The following is a 24793-nucleotide window of genomic DNA, read 5'->3' on the forward strand; positions in this document are numbered from 1 at the left end:
TAAGAGCTGAAAAAACAGGGAATCGGTAAGAAATTCACAAAAAATATATTTTGAAAATGATTTATTTTTATTTTGACATTGCAAAAAATTATACAACATATGAAACTAATTCTAAAAAGAAATCACATTTCAAAATGAACGGTGAGACCTTTGGTAAATATTTGGTCGAATGGCAGCCCGGCAAGCATAGTGAGTTGTCAATTCAACTTGCTATCAGGTGTACAAATATCAGGTACAAAATATAAAAAAGTAGATTATTAAAACTTATTTTCAATGAAATAGGCAAAAGATGATCCTAAAATATATTTAACATTACATTTCTTATTACACAAGTTGTATTTTACATTTTATCGTAAATGTATCTTGCACATTAAAATATCGTACTTCAAAAGTACACAGTACCCTTGTCATAAGCAAACCGTAGACTAATCTTTTTATGGTTTCATCATAACAATTTGTTTATAACAGACATTTATAACCTAGTTTATCCGCTGCAAAAAAAAACAACTTTTGGTCTGTTGCTGTTGAGAACACAACATGTTGACACAACTTTATGAAGATACATCAACAACAAACATTCACACTTAATTTACTAGTCATGGATGACATGGGGCAATTTTCCTATTTTAGTATCTTTGCAATCAAAAGGCATAGAATATGAATGCAAAGGATGCATTGTTAGACTTTTAAACTGATCTATCGAGATGGTGCGGTAATATTAGGGGGTATAAGGTTAGTTTTAATGGAGTTACAACAAAATTGTGCTACTGAAGTTTGTTGAATTAATAATTTAAGTAGATAAAAATTGTACTATATTCTTCAAGCAATAAAATTAAAATACTTTTTCGTCATACTGCAGCAAAAACAGCTGTTTTTAATGCCCTGTTGCCACAAAAGTATCATTTTTGCTCCCTAAAAAAGCGTTTTTAGCCCCTAGGGAGTAAAAATCAGATGTTGTCAACTCAGTTGTAAATTTCGATTGTAAACAATTGCAAGTGTTAAAAGTATCTATGAATTAATTGTGCCTTAATTGTAAATAGTTCTACATATTGATAATGTAATAGACGAAACAATTGAATCACTTACTATACAGCTGCTTGCTTCCTTTTGCAAATTAAATTGAAAACATGTTAGAAGTTGTTTTGAGAAGTTATCTATAAATTAAAACTATTTTAGTTTTGTAACATAGTTTGTTAAAATAACGGTGCAATATGACAAAAAATATTGTTCATCACACTGGCAAAAAGTGTTTTTTCAACCCTCGTGATGAAATATACTATTTTGTGCTGGTTGAGAATACTATTCAAACATATTCATACACATTAAAGCCAAGTATCAATAGACTCATAACATTTTTATAAGTAAAAATCATGTTCAATCGGCTTACAAAAAAGTAAAGTTGAACCAAACAAAATACTGTACTAGTTTCAGAGTGAACAGATTAAAAAATCAACCTTTTCATTTATGAATCCTCTAAGGGAAAATAATTCAACAGAATATAAAGCCTTGCAAGATAAAGATTCTTTACAAAAACATTTTACATTATAGAATTATTTCTGTGTTATTAATAGTAAATATTATATTAAAATATTGTGAATACATATTACAGACTACAGTATAAGTGTAAGAATTGTAACTTTTAAATCAGTTTTGAAATGAGACGTCTTTGTTTAAATCATCTCAAAGAGAAAAAATACTGAAAGAAGACAACTGAACTTTTTAAGGAATTTAAAAGTCACTTAGAAAATCAGGACATTATATTAAAAAATTTTGATTTTACATTTTCTTACAACACCTCAAGTCAATAATTATTGTCTAAGGAATAGAGAAAGGAATCAGCCAGGCCACAACAAACAAACATCCTGCTGCATACACAGTTAGTTTCTGAATGATGTTTTTGTTTTATGTTTAAAAAAAAAAACTTTAACTCATAAGGGTTTGGAAACAAGCAATATCGAGTTATCGGAACGAGTGTTATAGGGTTTTGAAGTTTTCCAAAGCTTACAGAAAAAAATTTAAAAAAAATGTACATTTCGTCGGCAGATTTTTGTTGGGGTATTTTTATTTGATTTGTAACATGACACAACCAAAAAAATACACTTTTTGACAATTACTTAATTAGGTGCCAATTTTAAAACATTGAACAACAAAAAGAACCAGAAAATCCTTTTCTCTACTCTTAGACAGCCATATAAACCGTATTATTCATGCTAGAAACATTTTATAAATTATATTAACAAAAGAAATTACAGAATATCTTTTAAACAAACACTGAGACATAAATTAACACAAAGTGCTACAAAAACCAGTGTAAATAGTTTAGTTTGCTTGGCAATCAAAACTTGAGCAGGTTTGAACACGCTTTGTAAGCTATGATGGAACATCCATGTAGAATGATATGGTTTGGACACAACTTATACAAATAGCAGAGCACATTAAGTATATCACTAGGGTTAAGTATGTTCTGTGTTACATCCTGAGTAGACAAAATCAGGAAGAATGTTGAGTAAAGTTACTAATTCCATAATTTATTGTACAACATAGTTTCAAAATATTTTACGCTTGAATCCCAATGAGAGGAAATTATTTGACTGAATTATCAGTGGAAAAAATATAATTCCACACAAATCTTTGATAAAAAAAAAACAATTTATAGGCGGGATGTCTCTAAATTGTAGGAGCTGAATACACGGTCCTCAAGTTTCGAGGCTAGTTAAAGGATGATTTACAAACTCCCAAACTAAGGGGTGCCAAAATTATGTTTATCACAGGATACTTGACTATAATATCATATCACTAGGGACAAAACCACAATGGCTAATAGACCTGTCATTTTATGTAAATAAATTAACTTGAAAATAATCGGCGGCAAATTAACTTAAAGAGTCACAACTTCTATCATAAAATTTTTAACATATACAACTTAAGGGCATGTATTTCAACGCCAGTCACGTTTTTTACGTTTTATAAGAAAACAATCAAATTTTTTGAGAAATTGAAACTGTCGTTTCTAATACAATACGTGTAAAGAGAAAAAATATTTAAGTTAAACTTTCTCTGGTCTAAAAACTCCTAAGAGATATTCATAAATAAATAAAATGAATTAATAGTTAGTTATTTGTAAGTAGAGAGACAATAATAGACTATAAACGTAATTGCTGGTAATATAACTGATATTTAGTAATGTTTGTCTAAAGAAGATAAAAGGTAAAGGCAGGTCTATTAGACATACAAAGCTAAGAGACATATACTTTATAAGCACAACCTTTGTTAACTAGAGGTGTGACAGTAACGACAGTAAACTGATTGAAAACTAAAGCTCTTTTGCATTTTGGATGTGAGAGAAGAATAATTTTTTTAAGACAATTATTTGGAGAGGGTTAAAGATGAACTCTACTAAAAGAGGGAAAATTAGAATCCAAGATTTACAGATTTAGAAATAAAAGTCACAAAACAGCAAACTGATATTTTGTTTAAAAATATAACCCTTTTTCAGGTATTTACTAAAGCTTTTAAAGCTTTTAAGGTGTTTTAAAGCTTTATCTAATGTTACAAATTATTTACTAATATGTATTATTACAACCTAAAAAAATAATCCATAGTTAAAAGTTATTTTTTCAAAATCTAAAGCCATTAAAAAAGATTAATAGTCGATAAATCTCCCAAAAATTGTTGTACTTATCTACTGAAAAAATAATACTGACCATACATTGATCCTCATCATTAGCTTAGTATAGAACTTTCTCAGAGAATAAAACTGTTTTTCAGAAGTTTTTTAATTAAGTATTATAGAGATGTAATAAAAAATCTTTACTGTCACACTCCTAGTTTTATTGTTAGCTCTAGTCTTGGATAATGATGTTATATGAACATGAACACTGTACAACTGTACTCTGTTCACAAAATTTAGGCGGTTTGAGGTGATGAGATTCCAACCCTTCCACCTCACCCTAACTGAGAAACAACAGCTGACAAGTGCAGGGCCGAGTGCTGTTTGCCTAAACACTGACAAGGGTCATTTTACAGCTACAGGCTTGGCGGAGCGAGTGCCGGCCAGGTATCAGTGACCAGTTCCACGGTGCGGCGGGTATGGGGGTGGAGAGATCCACCAGGGGGGGAGGCCAAAATTTGTTTTAGGGATATAATGAAACTGTTATAACCTAACCAAACTTGCTGATTATGAAAAAATTGAATGAAGGTTTACTAATCGAATTGATATTAATTTTCAATCAATATTAGGGTAGCCCTGTTAAGAAACTGTACCTGGTCTCCGTAACATCCTGCCCAATACACCCCCTTCCACTAATACCCCTCCTCTGAATCACTCTTACGCTCTGGGGAATCAAACAGCACTCGCTATCTGACAGTTATAATCCCCACGGCAAAGAATAGAACGGCACTAGTTCCGTTTGCCACAGCCGACAGCTGATGACATTAAGCTAAAAAAAGTGGTGGAACCCAGGACTCAAACTGCCTAAACTTTGTGAATAAACTATAGATTTGTCTTACTTTGTCATGAATAAAATTACTACTATAGATAAAATTATTAAGTTTATCTTAAAACAAATTACTATTATATCATGTCTTACTCTTACTGACATTCTAGTATTTAATTGTTGTCAAAACTATTATAAACTCTGTCTTGCATCTTTTACCTTATTAAGATAAGGTTCTCATGTTATTTGGGTTAGTCAAATTATATTTTAGACCACAGTTTTGAGTTAAAGTGTTAATTAAAAAGTTATACTCATCCATCAATAATCATGATTGCAAATTAAACGTTAAGGTTAAAATAAGATTTCTAGCGTATCCTACCACTTGATCCACAATACGGTATTTTCTAAATAATATACCTCACAATACATTAAAGAGAAAAAAGCCTTTGCTGTTTTTCATGTATAACATATATAAATATGTTTTTGAACACAGTCAATTTTATGACCTGACTATATTAAATTTAGATACATTTTAAGAGTAGATAAGCATATTAATATTGTTACTATGTTACATAAAAATAATAACTTGCCAGTCTATGAATTGCGATAAAAAAGCTCATTCAGTACTCAAACGATAACGCTCATAAAGCAATATGTACACAGTCATAGAAGTGTCATGGTAAAATAGTTAAAATATACAAGCGATACTACACGAACTAAAAACATAGGTTGTTGGGAACGCAGATGTACAAATATACACACAAGTGTTCTCCTTATCACAGGAGCATCACTAACTACAGCACCGTCTCAAGCCAGTGCGTTCTCGACATCATGCAGCAAGCAGGTTCTTTATGTGCTTTGGGGTCGCTTCCTCGTTTAGGTGTTTTGTTGTGTACCTGTCGAAACAGAAGATGTGTCTTAAGTTAGTGAAATGAACCGGGATTAATTGAGAATCTTTGAGATTTGTTGTACAGTGGCACTACAATCATCCAAATCAATTGAGATGGTACCATATTAGGATAATAAAAAATTGAGATAGTTGTAAGCTTTTTTAAATGCAGGGTATTTCAAAAATACTTCAACCACTAATATTCCGAGCTGAGCTTTTAAAATCTTGCAATATTACTGCGAAGAACGGATTGCATCTGCAGTCTTCAGTTAGAACAAATTACCGTTTTATTTCAACAATACTACATTACAGGCATAGTGCCAAATTACAATGTCGCATTAAAGTTTAATCCATTTAGAATGCAGTCTTTTTAGTACACACAACATCACAATTTACATAATATTTAACTAAGACAAGATAACGCCGACCAACCAAAACCGCACAGTGCCGTAAAAAAACACAAAACTGTAGAATCAGTCAGCCAACACCCCCAGCAAACGCCCGCAGAATAAACCCAAAGAGCAGCCAAACAAATCAATTTCAACACACGCCGAAATAGAAATAATCAGTTTTTTCATAACATTTACAGGCCAATTTGCTCCAAGATTTGTTCGAGAGTAGTAAGTTTACCACAATGATGGATGGCGATGATTTTGTTTTTGTGACCATGGGGGATGATGATGTTTTGTGACTGCGGGAGACTATAATGATGTCTATAAGCCTGGGGAATATTTTTAAAGTTATATCATGATGGCGATGATGTCCACCCAACCACAGTAAATACTCAATGTTCTGTTGCGATCACAGAAGACGATGATGAAGGCTACAAGACTACAGAGATATTCAAGACTTTACTGTCCTAACAGAAACTGATGATGATGTTTCTGTGACTGCAAGGTTGAAATTTTACGTGAAGAACAGTTTTGAAAAGGCTGTTAAAAGTCATAATTCTTTGACAACATTTTTTACAATGAATATCCTACTGCAAATCAAGCATAGATCTTCTGCGTATTTTTGGAGATGTAATTTTTTTGAGATCTTTTTTGTCACACAACATACTTTAAGACCATATCCAATAACGCACCAAATACAAATACATTGATTACAATGTTTGTCACAAAAAGGCAACATCTTATAAGCTAAGACTCCTGTACCAAGGACGTCCCTATTGCAAAGTAATGGTGTTTCAGTACCTGAGAGCATTTAGAAGCCCCTCTGACCTGACAGCCGGCTGGTCCTTCAGTAGTCTCACACAACCCTTTACGTCCACATTACTGGCCTTGACGAAAGCTCCGTGGGGGTGAACGTGATCGTACAGGATCACCAGACCCACCATCACCCGTAACACAAACAGCTGTGTCTCCTCCCGCTGGAACTGTGATATCAGACTCCTGCGAAAAACAGACATCTTAGTGTAAATAACACCCACTGCAGCAAACCTGCCTAGCTGTTTTCATTTGCCTGATAGGATTTCTACTAAAATATTTCCTTGAACATGTAGGATTTTTTCCTTAACGACATTAGCGTTTGCATTCCCCTGAACGAACCAAGGGATGGGGGGGGGGGAAGTTGGTGTTTGGCCTCGCCAACAAGTTGCCTCCAGTGTTTTCTGTCTGCTGCTTGGTCAATTGATGTCCCCATATGCAGTTCTCAATAATAATTTTGAGTACATTGCTTTGTTCAGACTTAGTTATGCCTTCTTGTTGTTAAAAATATTTAAATCATTGCTATGTTCACTTTAAAGAGATCTGTTTGAGCATTGATTTTCGTTAATGTATTGTATTGTTGTGAGTTTAAATACTTTAAGTTGTTTCTTCTGCAATATGAGTTTTGACCATGTTTATTATTTACTATGTGAGTCAAATAGTTTAGTTTGATATAATATTGCTACTTTGTAATTTTGGGTGTCTAGCCTGTCTAGTAGCTTTGTAATGAAATATAAAATAAAAAAACATTTGGTTTGACGAGCAGTTAGATTTAGCTACTACAGGGAAAGAAAAAGTGACTTTTCCGTGAAATATTAGTAGCTAAGTAGAGTAGCTCGGATCAAGAGTGTGTACAGGATAATCGTACGCAGAATGAGAATTCATTTTAACCACTGACATTAAACATTTAGACATTAGCAAAAAACACCTAATCTTAGTCAGCAACAGTTATTTTGAACACTCCTAACTGAGAACACTTGAACTTGAACACTTCAGTTGTTTGAGTAAATCATATCCTAATAAAATGCTGAACTTGATTGATACTTACGGGCTTTCCAGCATCCGAAGGCACACTTTGGCCATCGTACTGAGTGTCTCTGTTGTGTTCTCAATTGGCACATCAGTATTCTGGGGACAGATTAATCAGATTAGGCAATGATAGCACAGGTATTGGGATTAGGCTACATGGCAATGTTACAGGTATTGAGATTAGGCTACATGGCAATGTCACAGGTATTGAGATTAGGCTACATGGCAATGTCACAGGTATTGAGATTAGGCTACATGGCAATGTCACAGGTATTGAGATTAGGCTACATGGCAATGTTACAGGTATTGAGATTAGGCTACATGGCAATGTCACAGGTATTGAGATTAGGCTACATGGCAATGTTACAGGTATTGAGATTAGGCTACATGGCAATGTTACAGGTATTGAGATTAGGCTACATGGCAATGTTACAGGTATTGAGATTAGGCTACATGGCAATGTTACAGGTATTGAGATTAGGCTACATGGCAATGTTACAGGTATTGAGATTAGGCTACATGGCAATGTTACAGGTATTGAGATTAGGCTACATGGCAATGTCACAGGTATTGAGATTAGGCTACATGGCAATGTCACAGGTATTGAGATTAGGCTACATGGCAATGTCACAGGTATTGAGATTAGGCTACATGGCAATGTCACAGGTATTGAGATTAGGCTACATGGCAATGTCACAGGTATTGAGATTAGGCTACATGGCAATGTCACAGGTATTGAGATTAGGCTACATGGCAATGTTACAGGTATTGAGATTAGGCTACATGGCAATGTCACAGGTATTGAGATTAGGCTACATGGCAATGTTACAGGTATTGAGATTAGGCTACATGGCAATGTAACAGGTATTGAGATTAGGCTACAAAGCAAATTCGCTTTAAGACATGCTTGGAAGGATTTAAATTTTTGAGAAAAACTTAAGCCTTCAATCAAATATGTCAATTCAGGACAACTAGTATTACTTAATGCCACTTTAAGATAGCCTATCTAATACTTTTCAATAAACTAAAAAAAAACCAACTGTACTATTGGCAAATTTGGTTTAAGGGCACACATTATGAGTGAAAGGAGATAGAGTGGGAATAGTACTTCAGTAAATAGCATTGTAGGTTGTTCCTGTAAAGGTCAGTTTAAAGGTTCCTGGTAGAAGGCCATTTAGTTTTTCAAATGAAGACGTTCTCTCTAAGTTTGACATCAGTAGTCCCATATCTTTAATTGGCCTAAGGTGATTATATATATAAAATATTTTAATCCTCAATAACTGCTACTATAGGAGAAAATGAATGCAAAAGGTCATGCTAGACCTTAGCAAACGTACCAATTCAGCTGGTTCATAGTAGCAATAAAACCCAAAAGTATTTCGGGCGAAGCAATAGGTACCTGCTAGTTTGTTAAGTAAGAATAGCGTGGGAAATTAAAATTGTCTCTGTATCCATTGTTCTTGTAACTTGTAACATCACTTCAATATACTAAATCATATGTTTTTTTTTAAGCTCTACAAAATGGCAAAGAAAGAAATTGCCAACTTTTATGTTTTTGAGGAATAAAAATGAACACCTTTTAACCCCATAAAACCCTGTTCCTACAGTCCGGTCATGCTGGTTTATGAACTGATTCGATTAAACATGGGTTTACAAATTTTTAGCAAATTTCATGAAAATCAGATGATTTTTACATGAGTTATAGTGCTATCAGACATATACAGGTACATGAATTTGAACAGATGGTGTTTGTCCTCTAGGCACATCAACACAAAAAAGTAAATCGGTCCCAGCTCTAGGTTGTTGCATTGGTTTAGATTCTTTATATAATTACATATAAATTAAAATTACATTTTTTATAATAGTAGTTACTATGAGACCTACGGTAATAGCTTTTTCTCAATGTGGGAATTTCGCTAAAACCGGTCCCTGGTCCAGGTCTTACCATGAGATCTGTGATAATAACTTATTCCCTATATGGGAAATTCACTAAAAACATAAAACTAACCTCCTGTACAAAGTGAGACGTAGCTTCACTCAGCACCTTCAGCATAGGTGTAGCGTGAGCATAGAACAGTGACATGCGGTTAGCGAGCTCGCTGGACACATCAGGGACTCTTGGCAGCCCCTCTCCGCCCTCTGCCCACCCTACCAGCCTCTGACGGTTCACTGTCCGTCGGTAGTAGCTGAAGTCGTTCTGAATTGCTGGCGTTTTCATCTGAAACAATACATTATATTTTATACTTAATACAATAAGGGTTTCTCTGTAACAATTGTTTTTTGATCGTCCAACTAAACCAATTTCTACGATTGTGGTGTTAACTTTTGCATATAATCCAGTTTTGTTGTAAATATAATCTGTGTGAATATAAATTTGTGCTATACAAATTTGAACTAATTTTAGGGAAATATTTGTTTGGCAATTTGTTGCTTGGTTGTTTAAGCTATGAATAGTTTAAGTGTTGATAGTTATTTTTCCTCATGTTTTATGTTTCTGTCTGTTGGTATAGCAAAATGTTGGTTAGTAATGAAAAATTTAACTGATACTATAGTATAGTAGGTAGGTATACAATATTGGTCTCTAGAAAATTATTGGAAAACTAAAATCTCTAGAAAAGTCCTGATGGCTGCAGTGTCAATAGAAACCAAAACCGATGCCAGACTACTAAAAGTGACGCACCAACATATGCCAAATTAGCAGGCTTTTACTGTATCTTTATATACCAACAGTTTTATGACTTACCTTGTACTCATCAAACTTGAGAACAAACTCGAGTATCTCCGCAAACTGCTTGACAATGGCCTGTTGAGTCTCCAGGTGCTGTGTCGGTGTCATGGCTCCGGAACATAACTCTCCTAGGATCTTGGGTACGATATTCTCTGTGGAACATTGTCACTAAGCTTCATCACTTCACAAAGATAAGATACTGCAATGTTCTTTCAAACATTGTTGTGATTACCAATTAAGATAGAGATGCTACAGGACGTGAAGGAAGGATGTCTGATGGAGTGAGATAACGTTTGTAGCTTTGTTACTGTTAAAAGGTTCACTGCGTATCAAAGATCTCTAATCTGATCACATGCTCAGCTGAGAAATTATCTTACGTTACTAGAATATATTAAACAAGAGTACAGAAACCCAGCCAAAGTTAGAAGTTGCAATTAACTACACAGAGAACTGTAATAGTCAAAACATTAGTTCAAAAGAAGGTAGGAGAATACGATAAAGTAAAAAGATGGAGGCTCAGAGGAAACTGAGGTCACGAGTCCATCCAAAATGGCAAAAGAAATAGTGACGGAAAACTAAAATGCCGTCCACCATTTCATAATTTTACCATCCTCAAATTCGCTCTATGACTTTTAGACAAGCAGAAATGAACATTTTTTGACATCCTAAAACCTTTTGTGCCTTAATTTTTGAAATATTTACTCAGCCTATTTTTAAGCAACTGAACGTTCTCAAGATCTATTAACCAGTACAAGGTTTACTAATTGTTTAGTACATGAACAATGTTCTCAATATTTTGATCCACCTTCAAAGAAATCTGAGCAATTACGGACTCAAAAGGACAGCAACACAGCTATGATAAGCGAAGTACTCATGGCGCAGTACACCAGTCTCAGCCACATCAACATAGCTACCCACCCTCGGCCATTTAAATTTTAACACCTTGCCTTCAAGTGTGTGCGAGTTGGTAATGCTCAAGTTCAAGCCTTTAGTAAAGGATCACCTCTTAAATGGGTAACTGTGTAGTCTGAAGGAACTAAATGACCCTCTACTTCTGTGAAATGTAAATATAAATGTACATAATAACTGATATTCAACCAGTTCAGTAAAAGAGGGATCAAGTATTCAAGTGAGTATTCACATAACATACACTTACAGTCACTAAGGTTGAACTTGAAACAAAACAAGGCTAGAGATGTACCTAGCTCCAGAGAAAAGTCGTAGAAGCGCTTAAGCTTGGTGACGAGTGGTATGACTGCAGCCCACGCCCTTCTCTGACACTCTTCACTCGGAGTCGTGATGGCTTCCCGGATCTCCCGACCTGCTCCCTTGTACACCGCCAGGTCCTGCAGGATGTCTTCAGAGTCCTGTAGAACCCTTTGGACCTCCTCGTAAACAGCTCGTTCTCCGGCCGTAGGTTGGGCGTCTACAACATAAAAATAAGGTCAGGGCTTATTTCTATATATACATAGTACATTTTTATATACATAGTAGGAGAAAGTATTGTTTTTGTCATCGTTTTTGAGTTTGGGTTTTGGGTTTTGGGTGGAAATGTCCGTTTTGGTTCCTCCTGAACCTACAAAAGTAGGTTTCAAAGTGATGTCTGTGTGCAAGTTTTTGTGTGGATTAGTACAAAGTTACACTTTTGATCCAATTTTGATAAAATTTTGTATGAAGGTACCAAACCCACTTAATTTTTTTTACAATTTTATTTTGAAGGGCACCTAATTCCCATAAAACCCAATAAAGTGGAGAATCTGATTTTCACAAAAAGGACTTGAACGATTTTGATTAAAAAGTTCAGTACGTTAGAGTAATGTCGTGCATGAGTGCTTATTCATAGCAAGTTTTTTATTTATATCAGTGAATGCCTAAGGATGTATGATATATTCTTAAAAATAACAGAGGCACAGAAAATAACTCTGATCCATCTAATGTATTAAATTAATTTTACAAAAAAACGTTTTCTTCAAAAAAAACCTCCCAATAAAGTAGAAATTTGTTGCATGTTGTTGAAAGGATAGTCCCACAAAATCATGCATAAATTAAGAGACTGCTTTGCTAATAATCTGATGAATAATTAACTGTGGATTAAATAGATAACCAGTTATTTTACCTTGACAAAGCCTAATTGTAATAATGCTTTTAAATGTGTAAAACCCATAGAATTATAAAACTGAATGGTAAACAAGTATTGAAATGTTAGTTAAATATTCTTACAGTTTCCAAATTAAGACCATGAAAATTTAACATTTTACAATATAGGAAGGAAAATAAATAGTAGGATTGATAAAAATGTAAAAGATACCCTCGTCGCAGCAAACTTGAAATAAGCGAATTCCCAGTATTCAAATATATGCGTTTTGGGGGAAGATTGTGTCTACGGGCGGGTAGCGCAACCATCACAGTGACATCATTATGCGTTATGCGCATTATGCTGGTGGGTCATTATGCCCACCATTCTGAAAACATTGTAAACACCTGACCAATTACGACTAGTATAGGCACGACTCCACGCCTACACACACTCAGCAGCGAACTTATCGACCCTTTATATTTACAATTTGATCTCATATCACTGCTCTTCCTATTCATACTATTTCTTGTCTTTGAGAGTCAAACAGAGTGATTCAGCATTCCGAAACAATTATGTCCTAGCATATTTATATTTTATAATATATGTAGCCATTGTTTAAACTACTGATATTTTGTTGTATGTTTGAATTGCTATAAAATTTTTACTGTGAACACTTATTATTATTTAGCCTAATTGTTATTTTATTTGTACTGTGAAATAGTTATTTGTGCAACTAGTGAGAAAAGTGAGCAATTGACTCACTCGAGAGAAATCCTTACTCACGAGCCGTAGGCGAGTGAGGAATGGTTCCTCGAGTGAGGCAATTGTACTTTGAACTCGAGTTGCACATTATACTTTTCCTACAGTTACCATAAAACAAATAAATTGGTGAAGAAACATAACCTATTTTTACACAGAAGTGAACTTTTAATATAACGTTTAATGTGAAGTGACAAATACAACAGTACAACAGCTGACCAGCTGATTTACAGCCAGTGCTGCCAACGTATTTCGCGCGCATACGACGTTGCCTGCATGTTACGCGCTCACTATTTCGTACATTTACGTTGCAAATCTGGAGTGAGACAAAGTAATTAGAGTGAGACAATGTTAACATTGTCTCACTGATGAGCGAATTGGCCACTTTGCTTTCTCAAATCAGTGAGAGAACATGTACATTGTTAGGTAACTGTAGGAAAAATAAATAATTTGGTTGTTATTTAGTAGTCTTATAGGTTTTGTGTCACAAAAACTTAACGAATTAACAAAAAATTTAAAAAAATTGGACTCAGGGGACTTCAAAACAAAAAAGTAAATAGGTTCTGGGTCCAGGTTTCACTATGATACCTACGGTAATAGATTACTCCTTATATGGGAAATTCAATAAAACCTAGTTCCTTGTGCCCAATGTTACCATAGTTTTATTAATCATCTACCAGTTATTTTATTTCTCACATACAATTCATGACTAATCCTATTCCTATGGTTTTATCTTGAAATATATCCTCAGATAAGGGAATTTCATCAGTGCTAAGACAGTTGGCAACACTGACTGGTTACAAAAGTGTTAATGGACAGGGACAACTGTAATCACCTAGGCTGATAACTGCTAACTGATAAGAACTGATAAGGATTTGCCATCTGTCTTGTACACATTATTGACAGCTTTGTTTTATTGAACAACCCACAATTGGACATATAAAATGTAGGCCTAAACCTTGTCTTGCAGCAAAAATTTGGGTTTTTTCCATTTTTTGTAGATCATACAGTACTATTGTTTTAAAAACTATATTGGCCTAACAATATTGTTTATCACTAATGTCAACTTAAATAATTGTAAAAAGAAGGTACGGGCTATACAAAAGTGTAGTCAGAAAAAATAAAAATGTTAGCCTTGATATGATGATTATTGTCAATCAAATGGATTTCCCAAAATTATTTAAATTGAGCCCATGCAAACTAATTTAAGCCTCAAGAAACTCTTCTAGGCCTTTAATAATATATAAAAATATGAATAACTGTTTAAGCTCTTTTATAAAACGTGGTCTAAAATTATCAGCTTTTGTAATAGGCCTACTTATTAAATTGCTAGCTTTTTTTAGGTGCTACCTACTTAATTATTCGCGAATGTCCAATTTTCTCTTTCACTTTAGAACACCAAACAATATTTCGAAAAATACCAAGTTATGTAAAACCCCATTTTAATAATATTTTAATCTTTAAAGGATAATAGATTTATTATGCTGGCTTTGCTTTGTGGTAACTATATTTATTACAATATGGGTGTAGCAGAGGGTTCAAATGTGGGCGTGACTGTATAGTCTATGTTAGGGAAACAAAAGAAATTAATGTTTATTTTATTATTTGTTATGATATTTTTTATTGGTTTTGATGTTTCCCGAGGCCAAAAACCATCCATTAACTTAAATTTCATACGTAAAACATTCATATGTGTATGTATATGTGTGTCCGTTAGCATATAGCTCAAAATGAAATGTGTTACAAATTTTTAAACCCCTGTTTAATTAAAGAAGTTCGCGAACCAGCAGGATTAGACTACAGGAACTGGGGTTTATCAGGGTAAAAATTTGTTTTTCCCAATTTTGACCATTAAAACACCAAATTTTACAATTTCTTTACAAACCATGTTGTACAGCTTAGAATAGTGAATAATTAATGAAGTATTGTATACTTCATGATTACAGAGAACATTCCAAAAAACTGTTACCAGTAATTCAAAATTGCTATGTTACTCTTACGGAAAATAAATAAACTATTATATATTTTGCTAGTTTGAGGATATATGTTGATCAAATTTATTCATTTCATAAGCTTTAAACATTAACAGAGCTTACTACCTTCCCTGTAGGAGCAAACTTAAGTAAAAATACTATATACTACTGTATCCACTTAAGCTTCAGGTAAATACCTATACTTCGTTCACAAAATTTAGGCGCTTTTAGGGGAAGAAATCCATCCCCTTCCACTTGATCATCCTACCATCTATATATTAGGCAAGCTTGTTTCTTTAAAACCTTTTTTCTCAGCTCGTGTACATCGCAGGGAAAATCTACGCATAGTCAGAAAGATATTTTCCTCTAGATGTGCAGAATCTCTTCATATAAATTAATTTAAGCTCAAAATAAGCACAAAAAGTCAATTTAAAATGTTCAAAAAATTAACATGGGCCTTATGGGTTGCCATGCTGGTGACGAAATATATAAAAACAAATGGAAGGAATTCCAATCACATGTTATATTTACAGTGGGGGTTGAAAATTGAAAAGTCTGTACATTACATATTTTTGGTCGAGTCGTTGACCACGAGGCGAGCTCTAGTTAAAATAATACATCAATCAGCTGTTACATTTATAAGCCTAATACGCAAAACAGTGGTGGGGAAACTTCCCTTCAAACCGTCTAAATTTTGTGAACGGAGTAGGTATAGTAACCCCAGACTAGAGAATGATGTGCCTTACATTATCAACATCCTATTTAAGGATGGTAGCCTTGTAAACAGGATGGTTTACTTGTATAAACCTATTTTACTATTAGTAAATAGGAAATAAATCTAAAGTTAGAGGAAATATTTTAGCGAAAAGCCAAATAGGCAAATGAAAGTTCGCTTTTAAGACAGCAGGTTTTCTGCAGCAGGGGACATTTTGTTGGGAGACGGACAGCGTCCCAGATCTTTGTTTGGGTTAATTTCCTGATTTATAGCCTGAGGGTAGTGGTCACCGGAGGAGGGGTGGGGAATCGAGAATTCTGAATCCCACAGGAGGCGTTAACTTTTTGTCAAAGATTTCGCTTAGATTGCGATCACTTCTTAACTGTACATCTTTTGTTCGAATTTAAGGCGTTTATAATTTTATGATCAAAAATATTTTTCTATTAGTAAACCTTTGTACGATTTTTTTCATTATCAGCAAGTTTGGTTGGTTTGGTTAGGTTATAACAGTTTAATTTTACAATAATTTAAAAATTATAAAAATGAATTTTAGGCATTTGTAGTTTTATTTTATGAACAGAACTATTTTTTTTTATTAAACCTTCACTCGATTTTTAATTATCAGCAAGTTTGGTTAGTTTGGTTAGGTTATGACATTTAATTAAATTTAAATTTAACCTACAAACGATACGTTTTGACAGCGACAGTAATAGAGCTAACAATGTGAAGCGAGAAGCGAACAGTTCGGCTATGCATGGTATGATGCGGAAGCGTTCGACACCAACCTAGAACCGACAGGTCAACCGACCGTGATTAAGAGGATTAAGCCTGGTGCATGTGCCTACACCCCATTTTGTTAATGTTGTGTTATTATTATGAAGTTTGCCTCAATAAGATGAATTTTCTCAATTGGACTACTTAATCTTTTGATGAACTCACTTTCAAAATCGAGAAACACATCGTACTTCTGTGGAGAGCAGCAGTTAGAGTCATCCCTCGCTAGCAGACTTAGAAGTTTACCCATTTTTTCTACCCTATCTATGAACACCAAAGCACCATCTGAAAGAGGAATATGCTACATAGACAGTTATATATAAATATGGTATAAAACTTACTTTGAGCTGTATTGGCTGCATTTCCGCATATAACCTACAATATATTATCGGATGAATAACGATATACCTGCATCGAAACTTGTTTGGATATATATCGTTTAGGCCTATAGCCTACTTTTTTAAATTGTAAACATTGATTTCAAAATTGTTTTGTTTACATTTTTATTAATAATTAATAAATAGGGATAACTATAAAAACTAAAAAACAATCTAACTTATTATATAAAAATAAAAATAAACAATTACCAAAAGGTAAATTAACGATGATAACACCACTTTAAGAAATATAAGCACTAAACTACCGTATTATTTTTCTTGCTTGATAATTTAGAGGATTTTTGGCATCTAAATATTAAGCCTAACTGGCTTTCGCATTATATTCTGGTCTTCATCTCGTCTCCACATATTTCGCACTTAGCTTGTTTTGGAATCAAACATTTTTCTTTAAGAAAATTAACACATTTTCCAATAGTGTTGATATGGTAAGCACATAAATATCTAAAATTCACAGTTGCTTCCATTCTTAGAAAGTATTTAAGTGGAAACACGAGATAAAATGAACAAAAATATGTGTCAATGTTATTGTTGTTGTTTTTATTTATGGTAGACCTATACAATTAAAAAATCATTAAGATATATATTATTAAACTGGATAAAAATTTATAAATATCTATAACTTATAGCATCGTTATTCATTTGATAATATATCGTAGGCTCTATAACTTACAGAACTGTAGCTGCTGTATTAGTTTTGGTGTTGGAAAAATCTAATATGTAGCCTTTTGAACAAATACCAAGTAAATTAAAAAAGAGTCTGGTCCTTATTTTCTGAAATTCAGTACCGAAGGCTATATTAACATACAAGGCGTGAAAGGTTATCAACCTTAAATTAGGCCTACCGATTGTTATTTTTCAATCATATTTCAAGTTCTATGACAGGATCAATTTAATTGATCAGTAACTTTAAAAGCTCTTTGGCTATTAACTTTGTAGTGGACTACCTATGTATGCATCTAAAATCATTACCGGAAGCCTTTTGAAAATGGCTCATTCAAAAGCACAATGAACAACAAATCCAATGGAGTGATACGGTAACTCATTTTGTGATTAAAAGAGACCAACATCATAAATAATTGACTTATTATGTGACAAATTCTTATTACAAATACCTCATTGAAATGATGACTTACCAATTAGGGTGTCAGCTGCACTTAACTTTATGTCCTACACTCATTCGAATGAAAATATTGATTATTCGATTGTTTAATTCAATATATCGATCGTTTTCCCATTTGAATGAGTGTAGGACGTAAAGTGAAGTGCAGCCAGGGTGTCAAATTAATCAAAAATAATGGAATGAACTAATTAAAACCAATATTAACTTAATTCCTAACTCCTCTTTGTGATCGAAGCAGGAAATCATATCTATTAAGGAAGCTTAAAATAGGCGTAAGCTTACCTTAATAATCATTAAGATATTAAGAGGTTTATGTTTGAAGTACCTAATTTAGGTTAGATAGGTAGGCCTAATGTAAAAGTAAAAGTAGGGTAGCCTAGGCTCTATGTTACATCCTAGGCTTAACTTAGATGAGATGTCAGAATATCTTGTGTTGACCTAAAACTAAGACATGCACTGAATTAACCAAGGCCAAATTGATGTAGTAATTCTGAGAACCTACCTGTTTAAAAGTAACAATAAAATGACTTGGTATCACAGCCACAATTTATCACATAGGCTACAGATGATCTGAGCGATCATAAAACTTGAAACTATAAACGTAGGCTAAGTTAAATTAACTTTCCTTTGATAAAGCACTAATATTTGTCACGATAAATAATAATGACATCATGATTATACTAGAGAAAAGAAAGTAGATACTCCCTAAAATCAAATCACAGACAATACGAGTCAGTGTTGATGAATTTTTGACGTAATTTCCCTATTCCTAAAGTTTAGGACCTAAACCACTGATTCACTTGACAGTAGACTGAGACTGACGACGACGACAGCCGACAGGAGTGACAGGACAGCGCCGACAGGGGTCTGACTTAGGGGAGGTACGAATGAGGCATTTAGTTCAAAATTCCTCCGTGAACAGCGCTGTAGTAGAGAGCACTTTGGCAATGAAGGTTTACTAATCGCAAAAATAGTTCTATTCATAAAATAAAATTATAAATGTCTCAAATTCAATTTTATTATTTTTTTATTATAAAATTAAACTATCATAACCTAACCGAACTAACCAAACTTGCTGATAAAGAAATAATATAACAAAAGCTTAGTAATCGGAAAAATAATTCTGTTTATTAAATAAAACTAGAATTGTCTCAATTAAAATTTTGTAATGACTTAATAATAAAATTAAACTGTAATAACCGAACCAAACCAACCAAACTTGCTGATAATAAAAAAATCTTGGACAAAAAGTTAATGCCACCAGCAGGATTCGAACCCGGAACCTACAATATATCAGTCCGGCACGCTAACCAATAGACCACCGAGGCCGATGGTTACCGACCGTTTTGTTACGGTAATGGCGTTCCCTCAGCTAATAAGAAGCCCACAGCTGTCATCGTAGCCTCTTCTATACCTCCCCTGAGTAAATACCCGCCGACAGCCGTCTCAAAACGTCTTGGGATTCGGGATTGGGAAATGAAATATCGTCATTCGGTTCAGTCCAGTCCAGTCCAGTCCAACAACGCGTGGTCGTGGTGGGGCTTTCAGGGAGGAAATAGGACAACATCAAATTTCCCAATAAGGCCAACGTCAGATTTGTTCATTGGCACTTGGTAGGCACCTTGAAATATATGTACAGTATATTATATTTTTCTACGTAGATATCAAAGGATTTAGTAAATTAGCCTCCACCATGGGGTTGTGGTGTGTACAGTCGTCCTAAAATAATTTGTAAATTGCACAGTCACAGGTGATGAAATACCAATAATATTAAACCCATATTGTTTTATCAATTAATTGTAAACAAATTAATAAATAACCAATATTATACAGTAAAATACAAACTTAAAGATTATAAAAACCATTGTATTTACTTGTCCTTTCTATTGATTAAAGCGAAAAATATGTCGAAATTTATAAAAAAAAGAAAATATATATCAGTCGCATTGATAAACAAATACAAGACAAAGTTAGTTTAACAACAATTATTATTTGAAAAAGAGTCCAATAATACATTGAATATACCCTTGAAATGGAAAGTATATAACTCAAATGATTAGTACTTTCATCGTTATCTAATGATTTAGAAAAGGTTTTACTATTTTATAATTTGCTTCAAATTTAAAATATTCTTATTATAAAACTGTTTGAAACTTAACACTATAATATCCATGTTTTATTAATACACGCATTTTGGAAATTAATAGCATCCATAAAAGTTTTGTTAAATAAAAAAAATAGCATAATATGTTCATCAGTAGGTCTACAAAGTTTTGTTAATTTTAAATTCTGCAATTATATGTTAGGTACTCCTGTTTCCTACCGGAAGTAGCTGCGGTCGGCGGCTGCGGCGATATCCTCTACACAGATAGTAGCAGTAGCTCAGTTGGGGACTCAAACAGGTTTATTTTTATGAGTGGTGTTCCCCTAGGTGGGGATTTGATTCAATTAATTATACCCAGCCTCCCGCGCAGTTCAAACAGCTGGCTTCTTTGCCAGACTCTAATAGTAAATCCATCACTAGGGCCTGTGAAATGACTATTTTGACACAGTTTTAGTTAAACGGAAATTGAGAGGAGGCACATTTTTACCCCACACGATGAACTATATTTTTCAACACTGCACTATTCTTTTAGCTTATTGAATTAACTCTCAAAACTGAATTTTTTATTGTTGTTTACCATATTTAAAAATTAACCACTAAAATGGGTAAATTGGTCTGTTTAATTTGGCAATGGAATGTTTGGAACATCTAGTTTTGCTAATACACGAACAGCTGGTTACCGATTTTTAGAGTAGGCTTAATAAGGTGTCTATCTATATTTTACTTATTTAATACGCAAGCAGGATTTGTGTGACAATTACTCCTCCAAAACTACTGAACCGATTGACATGTTTTTGGTGTCATTGGAAAGAGCGTAACGTGAAGTTGTGCAGGAAACTTTCTTTTTAGGTAAATAATTAGAGAGTGAGGCCCTGGGGCCCTTTAAAGTTTTGTATTTCTCCATAAGATTAACATGGGAAACAAAAATTGTCATGAAACTCCAGCTGTTGTCAGAAATTAAAAGTGAGAAGAAGAACATATGCTAATTTAAACAATCAATAAGTTTGCTAATTTAACAGTTGGCTACAAACATTTAAAGACTTGGTTGAAATTCTTTTTAAAATAACGCCTGTAATACTTAGCAATTGCTCGAATTCGAGCAACAGGGATACTAGTTGGTATTAATCCACCATCACAGAACTTGTATATACAGGGTAAAAAAAGGTGGATACATAATTTACATAGTGCGATTCCTTGAGTAAAATAAAAATAGAATTAAGGATATTCTTTCTTCAAAAATTTGCTTTGTTAACTAGATACCTGCCATTTTGTATTTTTTACATACACATTTTTAACTTTGGATTTCTCCAACCGATCTTTATGAAACTTGGTATGTATGTTATGGTAAAAGAGACCCATGTCATAAAATAAATTCATATTGATTCAACTTAAAATTTTTTAAATGGCGGCCATTTTAATATTTTAAACTTAAATTAGAAAAGAATTTCTGAATGCTGATTTTATGAAAAAAGTCAAGAAAACTTTTATTTCGAATTTTTAATTCAATATCAAACGATACCAAGTTATTGATTAAGATATAGCTTAAATATTACGTTTTTTAGTTGGAAAATTGGGCAAACCTGGACTACCTTAGCCTTATTCTACCACATTTTACAACCAAAGATCGTATTATTTTAGCTATTCATTATTCAATGTTTTTGAGCTTGGTATCGTTTGATAGTGAATTAAAGATGCTAGCCTAACTAAAGTGTTCTTGACATTTTTTCATACAACCAGCCATTTTTTTGTAATTTAAGTTTAAAAGTATTAAATGGCCACCATTTTGAAATTTTAAGTTGAATCAAAGTTAACTTTTTTTCTAACATCTTTTTTACCTTAACATACATACCAAGTTTCATAAAGATCGGTTAAAAAAATCTAAAGATAAAAATGTTAATGTAAAAAATGCAAAATGTCGTACCTGGTTAACAAGTGATTTTGGAAAAAATGTTATTCATGATTATCTATTTATTTTGACCCAAGGAATCACTACGTAAATTGTCTCCCCAAACCTTTTTGAACACCCTGTATATCAATTTACCTAAATACTTGCTCGAAAATATAGGTAGTACTTTGCCTAAATAGTTTATACTTTTGCCCTGGGGATTAAATAAACTATTTCAGCTCCACTAAGGGAGTATGTTTTTGAGCGGAGCGAGCAAAGCTCTTATACGTCGACTCTTATGCATTTCGTAATACGCAAACTCCTCCTAGACGGCTGAATCAATCGTTTTCAAATTTTGCATGGTGATTAAGACCATATCGGTGAGTGCCAACATCTATATGGCGTTAAAAAAGTCTCTTAGGAATCCGCCCCACTGGGTCTCAAAGTTTCAATGTAATTCTTATGGAAGCAGTATTTGACACATAAACAAAGACATATGATCAGCTGTTGACTTTTGAATGCAGTAGATAAATAAATAGCTGATAGCATTCCACAGATATCTTACTAATATTATAAATGTGAAAGTTTGTGTGTTTGTTTGTTTGTTTGTTTGTTTGTTTGTTTGTTTGAAGTTCAATCATAAACCACTGGACGGATTGGGCTGAAATTTGGCATGATGATAGCTTACATTCCCGATTAACATATAGGCATATTTTTATCTCAAAAATCCTTTCGGGCTCCGCCCCAGTGGCTCTGTAATTCCCCATGTTAACCTTATGAGTATTCATATTTAAAGGGAATTAAAGAGTTTAGTCAGCTGTTTCAACTAAAAAAGTTGGTTCTATGATATGAAAAAGCATTAAAAAGTTATAAGATTTACCAACAGGGCGCAGCACTATATTTTTTTTGCATTTATGAAAACAGCTAATTTGAACTAAGCAGCAACAAAACCTGTGATTCGCAATGAGAACTGTCAAAGTAGGATTGTTTACAGTTATGTATATGTTTTTCATTTCATGAATAATTTGTGATATTTTGCGAATTGATAATTTATTTTTCTCTATTGTTTAGGTAAAATGGTAGAACATTATGGCTATGGTAGATATGTAATACTATAGAATACTGTAAATTTAAAAAAGCAAATTTTATCAAACTGTGTCCTCCACCCATTGCAATCGCAAAGCTTGAGTATAACTGCAATAAGCATTTTATACTTATATTCCAACCCCGTACGAAGGACGGGTACTCTGCTAGTTAGAACATAAACGGTGATATGGATCATAAATATAATCAAATGACGACACTAGCTTGAGGTCCGTGACGTAGGAAGTGGTGAAGGAAGTAATAAAGGTGAATAGTCTGGAGTGTGGAAACTGTTTAAGACGATTAGATTTAGGTAGGTATCTGAATTCCTAAAATTCTATGGGAAGGGAGGAAAACGGGTCCGTGACGTAGGAAGTGGTGAAGGAAGTAGTCAAGGCGAGCTGCCCGGAGTGTGGGAGCTGTTTATGACGATTAGATTAAGGTATCTGCATTCCTAAAATTCTATGGGAAGGGAGGAAAACGGGTCCACGACGTAGGAAGGGGTGAAGGAAGTAGTCAAGGTGAGCTGACGGAGTGTGGAAACTGTTTATGACGATTAGATTTAGGTATCTGCATTTCTAAAATTTTATGGAAAGGGAGGAAAACGGGTCCGCGACGTAGGAAGTGGTGAAGGAAGTAGTCAAGGCGAGCTGTCCGGAGTGTGGGAACTGTTTATGACAATTAGATTAAGGTATCTGCAATCCAAAAATGCTATTGGAAGGGAAGGAAACAGGTCCGTGACGTAGGAAGTGGTGAAGGAAGTAGTAAAGGCGAGCTGTTCGGGGTATGGGATCTGTTTATGACCATTAGATTAAGGTATTTGCAATCCTAAAATGCTATGGGAAGGGAGGAAAACAGGCCCGCAACGTAGGAAGTGGTGAAGGAAATAGTCAAGGCGAGCTGTCCGGAGTGTGGAAACTGTTTATGACTATTAGATTAAGGTATCTACAATCCTAAAATGCTATAGGACGGGAGGAAAACAGGTCCGCGATGTACGAAGTGGTGAAGGAAGTAGTCAAGGCGAGCTGTCCGGAGTGTGGGATCTGTTTATGACCAATAGATTAAGGTAGGCCTATTTGCATTCCAATAATGCTAAGAGAAGGGAGGTAAACAGGTCCGTGACGTAGGAAGAGATGAAGGAAGTAGTAAAGGCGAGTTTTTCGGAGTGTGGCCGCATGGCCCCCACAAGGGTGGGGCTGGTGCAACTCTGGTCACAGGGCCCGGGCCCTCTGGGGGCCCGGGCCTACCCATTTTTTTCTTTTTTTCTTTTTTTTCTTTTTTTCCCCATTGAAGATCACTTTACAGCAGATCATAAATGGAAGATAAAAAATAATATATATATTTTACAAAAAACAAAGTTAAATAATTTAAAATGTATTAATTCTAGATTCTAAGGTAGTTTATATTTAAATACTATAAGTGCGTAGGTGCGTATGTACTATACAACAGCAGAACAGCCAGCTCGGGCCCCAGTGGCCGGCTCCACAAACTCCCTCTACCCCTTCCTCCCGCCAGGCACCTAGCCACTCCTACCTCATTCCCCCCATAATAAACAAAGTTTGGTTTTATAATTGAACTGATAGTTTCAAGAATGAATCCTTATAGTTATAAGTTAAAA

General features: G+C 34.1%; 1 protein-coding gene across 2 annotated transcripts; it reads right to left on the reverse strand.

Moving 5' to 3' along the window:
• Positions 1-44: 44 nt before the first annotated feature.
• LOC129002775 (CYFIP-related Rac1 interactor B) lies at positions 45-20478 on the reverse strand. Of its 2 annotated transcripts, none has more exons than XM_054430822.1 (8): positions 20427-20478; positions 16751-16870; positions 11489-11713; positions 10303-10439; positions 9568-9777; positions 7579-7658; positions 6519-6716; positions 45-5332 (listed from the first exon to the last, which is right to left on the reverse strand). In XM_054430822.1, the coding sequence occupies exons 2-8, from the start codon at positions 16833-16835 to the stop codon at positions 5266-5268; spliced, it is 1002 nt and encodes a 333-aa protein (XP_054286797.1). In that variant the 5' UTR covers positions 16836-16870; positions 20427-20478; the 3' UTR covers positions 45-5265. The 2 variants fall into 2 exon arrangements, with proteins under 2 accessions (XP_054286797.1, XP_054286796.1); XM_054430821.1 differs by lacking the exon at positions 20427-20478 and adding an exon at positions 18606-18877.
• Positions 20479-24793: the final 4315 nt, after the last annotated feature.

This window comes from Macrosteles quadrilineatus, unplaced genomic scaffold, assembly GCF_028750875.1.
Source record: "Macrosteles quadrilineatus isolate MER2022 unplaced genomic scaffold, UCM_ALF_1.0 Scaffold_9__3_contigs__length_116548681, whole genome shotgun sequence".
Taxonomy (NCBI): Eukaryota; Metazoa; Arthropoda; class Insecta; order Hemiptera; family Cicadellidae; genus Macrosteles; species Macrosteles quadrilineatus.